General features: G+C 40.4%; 1 protein-coding gene across 1 annotated transcript; it reads right to left on the bottom strand.

Annotated features, from left to right (window-relative positions):
• Positions 1–3,968: 3,968 nt before the first annotated feature.
• e2f7 (E2F transcription factor 7) lies at positions 3,969–9,625 on the bottom strand (the record flags this gene model as incomplete). Its single annotated transcript, XM_079263488.1, has 12 exons — positions 3,969–4,115; positions 4,515–4,894; positions 5,259–5,406; positions 5,507–5,837; positions 6,535–6,619; positions 6,719–6,886; positions 7,008–7,151; positions 7,240–7,395; positions 8,494–8,721; positions 8,871–9,030; positions 9,136–9,435; positions 9,533–9,625. The coding sequence occupies 12 exons, from the start codon at positions 9,623–9,625 to the stop codon at positions 3,969–3,971; spliced, it is 2,340 nt and encodes a 779-aa protein (XP_079119614.1).
• Positions 9,626–14,565: the final 4,940 nt, after the last annotated feature.

Below are 14,565 nucleotides of genomic sequence, written 5' to 3'. Positions count from 1 at the left end.
AGAAATAAGAAAATGTAGTGGCCACATGCTCATGGCATTCACATTGATGCTTTCCTGTGCTATGATGTGCAGCCGTGCTGCATCTCCACAGCCAGGTATTATGCTGCCCTCTACTGGAGACAGAAGGAAATTACTGCTCGCTCGTGTGACCTTGCAAGCAGCAGAAAATGGTTTAGAAAGAAAATAATCAGCAGATTATAACTCATCAGTGCAGCACTTGCTATCCTACTTTACATATTCAGCATTGGTGTTTTAGTACTATACGGTGAAAGAAAGCACAGTTTATCCTGTGAAGGTGTAAGATGATGCCACAGAGCGATGTAACCTAAAGATTTCTGTTAGTCTTAACACAATATAATTGAATGGCGTCACTGGAAAGACAGATTAAAATCCAGTTAGAAGTTTGGAAAATATTCTAAAAGTGCAGAGTTTGCATTATTATTATTATTATTAGACTTTATAAATGCAATAAATGTAATTAAGTCAACTTGTGTTGCCCTCATTGAGGGAAAGTGGACTGTACCCAACAAACTCCGGTCTTAATAATTTTCCAATTATGGTATTCTTTTGGAAACAGTTTATAACAATGGATTGTTTTGACAAAGCATAATAAATCAGCCTCTGTGTATAAATATTATTTCAAATGTCTTAGACTGACTGGAGAGTTTTAGGATGGCTCAACTCGCAAAAAACTATTATGAGGAAAGTTCAACCCTCACTCAGCTGTCATCACTATTCATAATGTGTCTACACATACTTCCTTCAATCACACTGGAAATGCATTCAGTCCTGATCTGCAATTCTTACTGCATATTATACAAAATAATTTAGCATTTATATTCATAAATTCATCCAAACAGGAACCAGGTATTTTATACATGCAACAATAACAAATCTTAATCAGATGTATTACAGTTATCAGACTCCTTTGAGTCAGTAACTGTACTGTTTGTTATACTGCACTGAAAAGCCTTATGCTGAATAGTGAATGAACATTTTACACTAATTATATGTTATGAATAAAGTTTAAAGTCATTTATCTCACTCAGTGCCAGTCAATGGTGCCAGCATGGATTTACTCACAGTAGTAAAATGTTATGGTATTTGGTCCTCTGCACCAGTGCTGATGGGGGGGTAATGGGAACACCAGTGATAATAGTGGACTAATTACGTTTAGCCTCAGGAGAAAGTTTGTTTTTAAGTGATTCTTGGCTACATCATATATTTGGGTAAAATATCTGTCTATAGAAAATGAATTGTTCCATCTGCAGTGGTTTAGCGTTGCAAATGCCTTTCAGATCTACTGGCAGCTCCCATAGCTGGCTTTTGATGCTGGTTTAAAGCCTTGATAATTAAAAGTTGATGTCATCTGACAGATGGCCTGTTAAATGTTTTATCTAGCAGAGATTCAGTTTTTCACAAATAAGAATCTCTCATCAGCTTACAGATGTGATCTGAATTTCTACCACTTCTGCTCGTCTCATCTCAGTGCTTGAAGATGTTCAGCACTGCAGGTTGCAGCAGGAGTTGTGGTGATATGACGGGTGACATGTTTACTGACCAAACTTACTTCCCTTTTAGAATTAATAAAGTAATTATTCCTTTTTTTAAACTGATTATCTTGATAGGAGCTGTTCTTTTTTTATTGATTTGGGTTGCTGTTTTTTTTCTGCATTGAAACGAACTCGTATCAAAATATGCAAATTAGCTGCCAGACCCAGCAGTTAAAGTGGAGGAGACCAGGTACACCCTGGGTAGGTCGCCAGTCCATCAACCAGTAGGTCTGTGGGGTTGTTCCATGTGTCGATCATCCAGCTTGTGGTATAGGGGTCTGGTTCTTCGGCCCTGGCTTTGATGTGGACTCCTACTTGCACTGTTTTTGGCGGGATCCATTGAGACCCCCTCTGCAGTCCTTGGTGGGGGCCTCCTGGTACGGACGGATCCCGAAGATGTTGTATCCTCAACTCAGTGTCAAGCCAGATGTTTGTTCTCAAATGTTTCACACCAGAGACAGAAAGGAGTAAGGTCTTATGTTTGTGGGGGAAAAAGAAGAGGGTCTGATGTGATATTGATTTATTTCGCGAAGCCCTTTGAGCTGCTTTCATATGAAGAGCTTTATAAATAAAGTTTGATTTGATCTATTACCAGTAAAAATAATTAGTTGCTTCGTTTGAAAATTTTTGAATAAATATTTCATGTTTTAAGTCAAATAAGCATGTTTGTAATGTTCTTTTCTATTGTCATGTTTTCAATAAGAGTAATCCAAAGGCCAATGTGAGTGGATGGCTTGGGTTTAGTTTATTTTCTTGCTGACTTAAGAGATGAGACATGGATTTCTGTAAACCGGGAGAATGTCAACTCTGAAATTTCCATGCAATGATGGATGGATTGAGTCTGCTGCTCACCCTAAGTTTCTGTTCCCGTTTGTTTCATCTCCATTTCAAAAAAAAGATATGCTTTTTTTTTTTATCTGAAATTAAAAAAGTTTAATTAAAAAGAATGAATGCATATAATCAGTCAAAAACATTTTATTTAGATGGTGGAAGTTAGATGAAAACCAGTATGGTCAAGATTTGAAAGATAAGAAAAAAAACCATTTACTTTTAAAGATTTAAACAGGCAAAGCTACAGGAACTCAGTGCAATAAACATTATTTTCAAAACAGAGAAGCAGCATTTAACACCCTGTATCTGAAAAATTCAGGACACTGAAAAAAAATTAAGCAGAAATAACAAAAAAAAAAAACAAATACTGACATAAAACTGCACCCGAATGGCTGCAAATCCACTGGTCAGATGGTTTTATCATCACACTTTGGTGTTAAAATGTCTTTTCTGTCCAAAGCACCAATATTTGTTTTGTATCATCTGACAGCAAAACTATAAACGTATGATTTGATGGGGACTGATGGGAATTCCAGGTCAACCTGAGACAGCAGGCTCCATCAGCACAAGCTGCTTCTGGCTAATTCTGCTGCATGTGAAACAGTGCTAAAAAGACAAATGGAAGTTTACTTTCCCTTGATACTTCAAGGAATTTCTTTCTTTTTACAGTACTCTGATATAAATTACATTTAGCACTAATACTCAAGTACCTGAGAACATCGTCACATTGTCTTTAAGTCTTCAGTAACTGTTAGGGTTTTGGTGTTTTTAACTCGGTTAAAACAGAAGAAGTAGGATTTGTACACAACAGTTGAGATACTTGAAATGCTGTAAACATTTAAGGCTTTAGTGATTTTACTTTTTTTTTTCCTCACAGAAATGTCAGAAAATGAGTCAAGGAAAGATGTTCTTTCTGCTGTCATTGTGTGTTGGGGATCAGCAGCCAGTTGATTCCTATCACACCTTCATAATGTAACTAAACATAAAGGGACCAAGTTATGGTAAAACTATACAAATTCACAAGACATTTCATCACCGCTTAGTGCTAAAATAAAAAATAACATGTTCCTTTACAAACACTGTAATTAACATATATTAGCTAAAGTATAAATAGCAATTGGACTATAATACATAGAAGATTGGGAATTAGGTAGCTTGATCGGGTTTAGGGGGGAAACTTAAGGCTGAAATGAATTTTTGAAAAAACAAACAAAAAAAAAGGCATTAACCGACTCCCACCACAGGAGGGCCACGTTACATTAGCAACATCACTTCCTTTCCCTCATGTCCCATAATCTAACCAAGAGGCACATTTCCACTGTTTTACTACAAAATAGCCATTTCATCCCAAGACAAAACACAACTTACTAAAAACGTCCGACCAATATTTATTTTAACTTTCTAAAAAAAATATCTCAACTTTTTTTTTTTTTTTTGGAGAAAAGAAGCTGATTTCAAGTCACATTAGTCTTTAAAATGTAAAACTTTACATTGTTTTAAGGCAACTTCATGGAAAACTAAGCACCAAAAGTTTTTTTTCTTTTTAAACCACGTTCTATCATCTTAACACAAGCTCCCGTCTCTTCAGATGGCCGCCGGGTGGCCGATGTCCAGTCTCCTCTGTGCCGAACCTCTCTTTCTGGTAGTCGGTACTACACTTCCCAGAGTTCCTGGGGTCTGGAAGAACGCCTTCGAAGAAGAAGCGGCGGTCTCCTTTGGAGTATGTGGAGTCTGTGAAGACAAATTTTCCGAGAGAAATTTCCTGATTAATGCCTCATTACAACATGTTCAGTGACCTTTCCAGTTGTTTTATAATGCAGCATTCGTACACTTCCTCACACCTTGCCAAGCTTATTAGAGCGCAGAACTATATTGAGCTTCGTGGACAAGAACATTAATTCTAATTTAATGAACTGGAGATTAATCAGCCAGAACCGCCGTGACACACAAGCAGCCATATGAGGAAATGAGGGGGAGAAACCTTCCACAAAACAGATGCTGCAGTTGTTCTCATGTCAAGCTGCGTTGTGGCATTTTGCAAGTGGCTGATACCAGAAAGGTCATGCATCATTATGGAGGCCAATTATGATTCGAGCAGACGGGCTGTGTGTACGTGAGGCTGGTTCTTACCAGTGGTTCAGGTGTGTTAATGCTGACGCTGTGCTGAGGTCCTGATGGAGAGTGAGGTGCGCCCGCCCCCGGAACATAAAGCACGCCTTGTTCAGAAGTGACCGGCGATGCAACCAACGACCCGCCGATCTCCGCTGCTACACTGTAAGGCGTAGCCCCCACCATAAAGTGGGGTGACATCATGGCAGGCAGGCTGAAACTCAGTTTGGTGGGATTATCAGAAGCTTGCTGTACAACGCCAGCCACCAGAGGGTAGTGAGAGAGGGCAGCGGAGGGCAGCAGGACATAAGGCAGCGCCATGGCGGGCATGCTGTTGGGAGGAAGTGCTACGCTGGCTGGAGGCTGTCCAGCAGGGATGAGGAAGTTAAGGTTGTTTAATCCTGGATGAGAAAACAAGACACCTGGTTAGAGGCGGTGCGGAGACGGAGTACATTTTCAAAGCTCAAGCCCCATTTGGCTCGAGCTTCGGCCTCACATTTAACTGGTGAACTTGCATAAGAAAATGGCCTTATCTTCCTTTCCAGACTGATGGGAAGCTCATTCATGGATCACTCTTTCTTATAACCACTAATTAAACACAACTGATCAGTTTTACCTTGCTGCTACTTACCTTCTTGCTGCTTCTACAGGAATCAAGGTTGGATTTTCACATTTAGCATCAAAGCACAAACAGTCCTGCTCTAACACAGCTGTGTTTTCTGCAGATGGCACATGAAAGTTAAAGTTAAAGGGGCAGCACACTACCTGCATTGTTGGGTACGTAGAGGTAGTGTAAAGGCTGGGCGTGCTCGCCGCTGCTGTTTCCTCCTTGACTCTCCATGAACACCTCCTCACCAGAGAAGCTCCCCATCTGTAAGCACTCTTCTCTTTGAGGCTGCTGATTGTCTCCTTTCTAAAGCCAAGGAAGGAAAAAAGAAAAAAACTCCAATCATACTGTAAATCAAACTAATTTCCTGTGAGAGGATTCCACAAATCACACATCACCCCCTCACCTTGTCACAATCTTCTAATCCGGAGTTTCTTTTCTTCTTCATCACCGTTTCATCCTCCTCATTTTCTTCCCTCATCCTCTTTCTTTCCTCCCCAGACTCCAAGTTAGGAGAGCGCCGAGCTTCAACCACAGGGTCGGGCTTGTCTGGCGCTCGGTACAGCATGACCACAGAGGGCTGGGACAGACTGGGTAGGTAGGCTAAGCAATGAGGAGAGGAGATGAGGAGGGGCTCGAGCTGAGGCTGAGTCGCCAGAAGAGCGGGATGAGTGGAGGACGGGTGCAGGTAACTGCTGCTCTGAGGGGTTTGTGTCTGAAGTGGAGTGTTGGGTCGGCTGTTGAAGAGCAAGAAAAGGTAGAAATGTAACCAGTTTTCCAGCATTGAAACCACTGCATAGGTTTATAAATAATATAAAATAAAAAACCAAACTTTTGCCACTAAACTACAAATCTCTCCTCCATAAACCTGCAGCTGTCATCCTCTAGACTTGCTGTACTTTCCTCCTGCTTGATCACGAACACGTTCCTTCCACAGCCTATCATCTAGCTCCCTACAACAGCATACTTAGCTGTGGTTTGTCCACAATCAGGCTCACCACACCATGAGAACCAACATGAGCTTTGTTGTACTCGACCGAATGAGCCAAGAGACAAACTAATCAACAGTAGTCGGCTCCAGTTGCACATCAGCCAATCAGACACTTGCAATTAGTTTAAAATAATATAACTAAACGGACGAAGCGTTTAGGATAATAAATGAATGAATAATTAAAACCTGATATATATATATATATATATATATATATATATTTTTTTTTTTTTTTTTTTTAAAAAAGGACAAGATTCAGAGAGACACATGGTCGTAGCTTCTAACTTTATATCAGACTTAGTTGCTGTATTGAGACGAGGATGTTTCAGCCTTGTTGCAGGAAGCTGATGCAGATTCTCCTCATGAGAAATGAGTTGCCGAGCGTTGTAAACTAAATCAAAACTAAGCGGGGTCCGCATGTGTGTGTTTTAGCCTCAACTCACTCAGCACTTTTTCCAGCCTGCAGACGACACACTGCACCGCTCCCTGAAGTCCTTCTGGAATAATCCACAGGCAGGTTCGGTAGACCTAAAAGAGGGAAAAACCAAGTTTGATGTTCTCTTATAAACTTTTAGTTTGACAAAGCAAACAATGACATTGGGGAAAGTAAGAACATGGTTTTCGTACCCATTGTGTCGCAGCGTGGGCTGCTGGGTGCAGAGCTGACCTGCCGCTGCACGGCGACAGAAGCAGGCGTGATGTTGAAGGACGTGTGACGTGCCATTTTCCCTTTTCTGGGGTCCTGGTTGTTCACAGGTTCAGAAGGAATCACCGCTGCTATATTCAAAGTGTTTCCTACGGATAAACAGAGATGATATAAGCTCAACATTTACATAAGCACTTTTTTTTTTTTTGTTAAACTATCTCCTCCCTAAAGAGGACTACAAACTCTCGATAGCTTGCGTTTTCTTCTCACCAGCATTTCCAAAGTTGCCGAATTCCACCGGGCCGAGCCACTTGAATGCCGGCTTCCTTCCCCTCTCTTCTCTCACGTGCACCTTCTTTATAAGACCTAAACTCGTCAGCACATTGGCAATGTCATACAGACGCCGCACCTTGGCTGGAAATACAGATAAAACATTTCAATATGATTAAAATCAAACCGAGAGGAGTGTCATGATGAATTGTCGCTGCACCTGGATTCTTACTTTTGTACTTGCTATGACTCGAGGAGTCCTGACTCTCCTCAATGAGGATCTTTGCAGCTGCATCCAGGGTAACGGTCTGAGTTTTGGACACCAGGAAGAGCATAACAAACTTCTGGCTCATGATACGTAGAGATTTGTCCTTTCTGTTGTTGCCAACTGCAAAACAGGCAATGATACAAATAGGTACATGTAAAGTCAACTATATGCATCCATGCAATGTAACTTTCATCTTAGCTCCATATACACTCCTTCAAACAAATCCTTTTCCCCCCAGTTGACTGAACATGTATGAGAAAAGTCCAACATAAGCATTTTAGAAATAATAAATAAATAAGCAAAAATACACAAAGCAACACAATAAAGCTGATTAAATGTACCTGATTCTGTGTGATGGTTTAATTAATGAGCAGAGATTTTGTTCTGGCACTGATTATCTAACACAACTGTCTTTTAATACACATTAACAGCTAAAAGGGGCAAAAACATCTCAGCACATCACCACTTAACTGCTGCAGTGTGATAAGAACAACCTCCTTCCTCATTTCTGACTGTGACCCCTTGACACTTCCACGCTATTCTGTACAACGATCTCTGATGTTCGTTTTAATCAGGGAAACGGTAAACTGGAAAGTTACATCTACCAACATATTTCCAGAAAAGAACCTTTAGGGAACGAGAGGTGTGCGTGCAACAGCAAGCTTTAATGCACAGCAAGTATTTCCCTGCTCTTACATAAACCCACATAAACCCACATTTTACCCATTTTAATGTACAGCTTGTTTATGTGGCAAATCTTTCTTTTAAGATGTAAAATCCTGATCTGGTTATAAATGGCTTTGTGACTGAGGGATTGGAAGAGACGTATCAGAACCAAAATATAATATTCATGCAAAAGTTGCTTGGTGGTATCAGTCTTCCAGAGCAATGGCAACCCTCAAGAATGTTTCATGGACATCAGTACTATTCCTTTACTGTTGTTTGAAGTTTTTATGTCACCTGTGGTAACCAGTGCCAATAGAAACTAATAATCTGTTATCTCTATCACCCCCAGCTACATTACCAAGTTAACAAACACAAAGCCTATTAATGAGGAAAGAAGCATCACTATAGAAACCTGCAGGGTTTCAGGCTTTACACAGCTGTAGGGTTCATCTGGTGGATGTTACTCCAGAGGAGAAAACTACATTTATGATTTTAACTTCTCTTATAAAAAAAACCAAACAAAACAAAAAACCTCCAACTTCTGCTGACTACCATTTCCAGCGTCTCCTTCCCCTCCGTCATCTTCCCGGCCTTGTCCGGCCTTCCTGCTCTCTGTGGTCAGATGCATCTGGAGGTGGTAGCCCTTCCGCTGCAGGTCCTCCAGTGTGTCGTTCAGCCGCTGGCGACCGTACCAGGTGTAGCTGTTCTTGGCTATCCGGCCAACAATCATGAGAGACTCCAGCACATTGACAATGTCATAGATACGCCGGCGTTCCACTCCTGAGAAAAGTAACGGGGAGATAAAGAAATGACTCGGCTGTGTTTTTAGTTTGGGATTAATTCACATGTAAGACACCAAAATGTCAATTACTTATTCCTAGTAACTATGTAATCGCTAACCTCTTGCTTCATACTTTAATGGTTCTTACCCAGACTGGTTGCCACCTCATCTAATGAGATCCCGATGGGGCTGAGAGGTGGCGGATTCTCAGGATATAAGGCCAGGAACTTCTGGCATAGCAGGCCGAGACTCTTCTGCTTCCTGCTCGGCTTCTTCTCTGCATCTTCCTCCTCATCCGCAGCATCAAACTGGGAAATAAGTGATGTCCAGATGTTTTTGATTGTTTAACAGTACACAACCACTCATCACGTCAGAAGTCACAATTACTATGGAACACGTCTTAAAGTTCATACCTGACAAGAGTCTTCCACTTCTGTGTCCTCCACCAGCATATCTGCCTTGTCTGTATCGTTCTCTATTGGTCTAAAAAGCACCTTTTTCATCTCTCTGTGCCTGATGTCTGGGCTAGCTGCACTGATCAGGACCTTCAGATTGGATGTGGGTGTCCAAGGCTCGGCTGGGGTCAGTTGTTTGATCGGGGTGATGTTTGCCAGATCGGAGGTCGAACTCTTCCTATTCATCAGTAAAACAGGGATGGTGGACTCTGCTGATTTCAGTGGGGATGATCTTCTCCTCTCTACGCACACATTTTCCTGTGATGGGTAAAGTTCATAGCTAAAAACCAATGCCCATACAAAATGTGACCTTACAAAGCCTGACATAGCTAAATAAAACATTAGATCACCTTACCTTTTGCTGACTTTGACCCTCATCCATCTGCTTCATCGTCAAACTTGTCCTCGGACCTGAGAGGTCTTTCAGTGCCAGGCATTCAGTTTCCATCTAGGCAAACAGCATACAAGAGCAAAGATAGAAGCAGATCAAATGCTTTATATTACATCAGAAAGGGTGTATCTGATGATACTTTAGTCAGTACAGAAACTAGTGGTCAGATGAATTTGGCGCAAAGAACATCAGCTAATTAGCTATTAGCACGCTAACCGCGATGCTATAGCTCAACTATATAATCCCAAACTTGACATCTTGGTTATTAGTTAAGTATAACCTGCTGTAAAGAAGATAATCTACAAAGTTTGGCACTTCAGGGATTATTACATAGCTATTAATAACGTCAGCTATAACTCATACCCTTAGTGTTACTACTGCTCTAAAGTACCTTAAATTAGCCAAAATGAACACATCCGTTTAGCAACAGATTAACTGCTAAACATGAACAAATAGATTTCTTTACTTTTCTGCCATTATAAAAATAAATAAGACTTTTGAGTAGCTACTCAGCTAGCTCTGTTCCTCAATACACTGTGAGCTGATGTTACAGACAGCAGGAAACCTCTGGAGGGAAAGCAAACTTATTCACCTTTTTGCGGCTTCAAATGAATGAAATAATCCACCTTGACGTCGTGTTCTCTCTTATAGTTTTGTTACCGCGTAGTTGCCCCAAATCGTCATTGCATCTGGTTTCCCTCTTTTAAAATTAGCGGGCACTTCTTTTCAGCTTGTATCACTACTGTCCTGTGAGCGGACACTGTGTACTCTGTCCCACAGAGACTTTTGCAACACCCGCTCAAGCTTGTTTTCTGGCGCTTTGCAGCAGCTGGAACGTACTAGCCAGTCAGAGCCCTGTTGGTTGGTGACGTCACACAACTCCAGCCACTCAGCATCGTCCTGTCAGTGTAAGTGCCGCAGTTTTCTACCAATGGGCGGGCGAACAGCCACGCCTCCAGGAGTTGTGTTGGCGGGGCGACAGGCGGGCTCAATCCAGCACCTATTGAAAAGAAGAGGTCTCACTCTGCAATTCTGGAAAAAAACAGATTTTACAGTGAAATTATTAAGTTTAACTAAGTTTATATGCTTCTATTTTCAGGTAACATAACATATTGTAAAACATAAAATTCAGGAACATTCATTTTGACAAATGTCGATACCTATAAGTGTTTCAATAGCTCACGAGAGAACGCTGTGTCAGGATTTTCAAATGAATAAACTTCTGTATGTATAAACGATCTATAACATTCACACGGCGCTGCATGCGCTCCTGCCCCATCCCCACTCTCATGGTGTGGATACTGGAAGGCTATGGGCAGGGGGGGTGGGGGAAAACTTGATAATACCTTTTAACGTAATCACATGCCTTTATTTTTTAAGTTGGCAGTAATTAGCGCTGCAACCAAAATATAGACAGATGGGGAGCAGTGGTGGCAGGTGGGGGGTGACACATTTGGCGCGACTAATACCTATACCATAGCGCGAAAGGTTTAGGTGGGAGAGAGCTCACTCCGGGACCCGCCCTGCATGCAAACTGCAACTCTACTTATCTTGGGCTTGCCCAATTGTTTGCATGAAGACACAATACACAACTACACAAAAAAAAACAAAAAAAAAAAAACGCTTTTACACATCCAAGCTTCTGCAGATGAGTGAAACCACTTTTTTTTTTTTTTTTAAGGCTGTGCATAAGTTAGATTTTCAAGTTAGTGATGTTTTATTTTCAGTAACCTTTCTGGGAGTGTTTGGCTGGTCAAAGCCACTTTCTGCCTGCACCTTTCTGTAATCTTTGAAATGAAACTATAGCAAGTGTTTTGTACACTGATTGCTTGTTAACACATATAGCTTAGTAAATCCCATGACACCCAATGCATGTATGTACACATGGTCAAGAGGACTTGCTGACATTCAAACTGAGCATCACAAAGGGAAAAAGGGCAACTTAAGTAACTGAACGTGGCATTGTTATTAGTGCTAGTTTAGTATTTCAGAAACTGCTGATCTACTGATCACATAACCATCACCAGGGTGTTTCATAGAATGGTCTGAAAAAGAGAAAATATTTAGTGAGCAGCAGTTGGATCAAAATGCTGCTGTCTTTATTCATGCAGATTCAGATCATGGATTTGCAGCTAATAAATCTGCAGCACATTTGTGATGCCATCATGTCAATATGGCACAAATTTTCTGAGGAATGTTTCCAACCCTTAGTTGGATTGAAGCTTCAAAGAAATAGAACAGTTCTGAAAGCAAAAGGGGTCCAACTTGGTACTAACAAAGTGGTTCTAATGAAGTGGGATGTGTATGTTTCATATCAAATATTTAACAGCAGTTTTATGCCAAAAGCAACGCAGAGGGTTTTAAAGAATAAAAGCAATTTATGCATTTTAAAAATAAAACAAACTGTCTCACACAAACACACACATCACTTACTTGCCCATTCTGCAGAATTATAAACTCTAACCTCATAGCTTCTGTCTCTCAACACAATGCATAAATAGGTATACAAGTATGAATGGAAATAAACCTGTTTTTGATATTGTTGTGAGAAGGGCCAGCCCACCAATGACCGCAGAGGACACCACCACAGGAGCTTCCCAGGTCATGGCTGGCTGAACCCATGAAATCCATGAAAGCCCTTAACACTTAATTTTGTGTTCTAATCAGTGGATTAATGCATTAAACATGTAACATTACCTTTATGAACAGTATACTAACAAGTTTACTGAACTTGTATTTTATGTCATCAAAGATAAAATATATCAGCTATTCGTTTAAGCCACCTGTTAATATAATGGAGTCCTTCTGATTCTGCTAAAAGCTCTGATTCATCTGGACATGGACACAAGACCTGTGTGGTGTTGTGAGGTGTCCTGCATGCTTTCCAAGGAGCTTTTATTAACTGGATTTGTTTTGGCACATCCAGTGGATACTCAGTTGGCCTGGGATTTAGACAGTTTAGAGAATGGATCATTTCACCCTGAAACACTGCTATTTTGAATGTTATTTATATTGACTGCACTTTGTTATGGTTGTACTCAGGCACGTCTGTTGGGTATATTAACTAATGTAATGAATGTAATGACTTTTATAATAATGATTGTTTAATAATGGAATAATATGCGTTTACAATGTTTTATTTTGTAATTTTAGGGAACATCTGTAAGGCTAATTTCCATCTGTTGTCCCCTATGGCTATAATCTGGCTTGTTTACGTCTGCAAACTGTACATGACGTTCATTAACTGGCATTGTCCCTTTTAAATAAAAATAAATTGAATTGAAATTGATTGAAATTGAATTGCCACTAACTGTTTTGTTGTGACCATATGTAGTTTCTAAGAAGGTTTGCACGATACCAGGACACATTATCATCAGGCTCTCTGTTGCCATAGAGGAGATGGGGAAGTACTTGGCCTTTTAGGTCAATGTTTAGGTGCTTATACTTATAGGAGATATAGATAATTGCTTTAAATAATTTAGTACGTAAATGTAATTTAAGGCTATCAAGCTGATATATGACAGCATTAATTGATGATGATTTTGTCTTCAGTTTGGCTGATTTAAAGGTGACAAAGACAAAAAGCAAACACGTTGACATCTGTGGCTGATGTTTATTAGCGGGAGGCGAGAGCAACAAGTTCAGTCATGTTTCAGGGACCACGGGCTTGGATGGACTGGGGGTTGGAAAATGTTGAAAACATCTGACTTGTGTATCATATAACCGCGACTCAATTCTAATCTATGGTTTCTGCACCCACAGGGCCAGTGTGACATAATTTTATATAATCCGCACCACTTTTTGATGGTCCACTGGGTTTGATTGCAGCAGACTTCATTTAGCTTAAAAATGTGTAACCAACTGAGTGCAGCAACCATTAATGTGCCTGCATCAGTCCCCCAAATTACAAAAATATACACCAAGCAGACCCAAACAAAACATGTTGATGAATGGAAGTTGTTTTATTAATCCGTGATGAAATTATAATTAAAAAGAATAACCTAAATGCCAGCTTTGAGAGGAGATTCTATAGAAAATAAACTTGTCAGAATCAAAGGGCTTTATTGCAAGTGAAGGAGAGGCTTCAGAGCTCCTTTAATGCTCGAAGTTTGAAACAGTTTCTTTCTTATGCAACTCTGTTTTCTCCACCTCTTATCTTTTAAAAGTAAGATTATAATAAAATGTCTTTGTCACTGTAATAAGTACAAGATTTAAATGTTTCATTCAATTCATTATTCATAAAATTAATATAAAATGTACAAATAAAAGCAACATGAAAGAGGTCGCAGCATGAGCAGAGACACTCACACAGTGGCATAAAAATTCTCTGCTTCACATTTTAGTATTACAGATGGACATGTTTATCAAACTATTGGCCCAGAAAACTTATTAAATATCAGACATAGCTCAGTGGAGACATTTAACAATGACCAACACTGGCATTTAAGAAATGCTTCAGACGTCTCTCCTGAGCCTGGCTCTCTTTTGAGGGACTAAACCATAAGACATTTTTTTTGTATCTATTTATTCTATTTGGGATTCACTGCATTAAGGAGAGCAGAGAGAACAAGAATTTCTGTCTCCAGCAACTTTCTCCGACATTGTCAGAGATCACCAGCTGCTTTGAGGCTGTTTGGGAGATATGGATCCTTGGTTGACCCGGTAAAGGAGGTATCTAGCGAAATACGAATCATCTTTACCCTCTCCTCTGTACTGTATATGAGTTGCAGATCATTTGACAGTGATTCAACATGTTTTTCAATAGGCTGAGTTTGTCCCATCCCTCCAGCCCAACAGACCACACACACCCTCCACGAGCCCATGGCTTTCGTGCCACACACCCACTCTGTGACCCTGAAGCCTTAATGCAGCCTCATCTCTCAGAACACAGAGACCTCCTCTTCCCCCAGCTCTATCCTATGTTGGATTCTTCAGCATCTTTCCAAGCTTGAGTCGGGAAAGAGTTCCTGACCTATGCAGTGGAAAACATGTTTCAG

This window comes from Telmatherina bonti, assembly GCF_933228915.1.
Source record: "Telmatherina bonti genome assembly, chromosome: 23".
NCBI classification, from domain to species: domain Eukaryota; kingdom Metazoa; phylum Chordata; class Actinopteri; order Atheriniformes; family Telmatherinidae; genus Telmatherina; species Telmatherina bonti.
The sequence above is the reverse complement of the archived record's forward strand: the minus strand, read 5'-3'. Positions and strand labels throughout refer to the sequence as shown.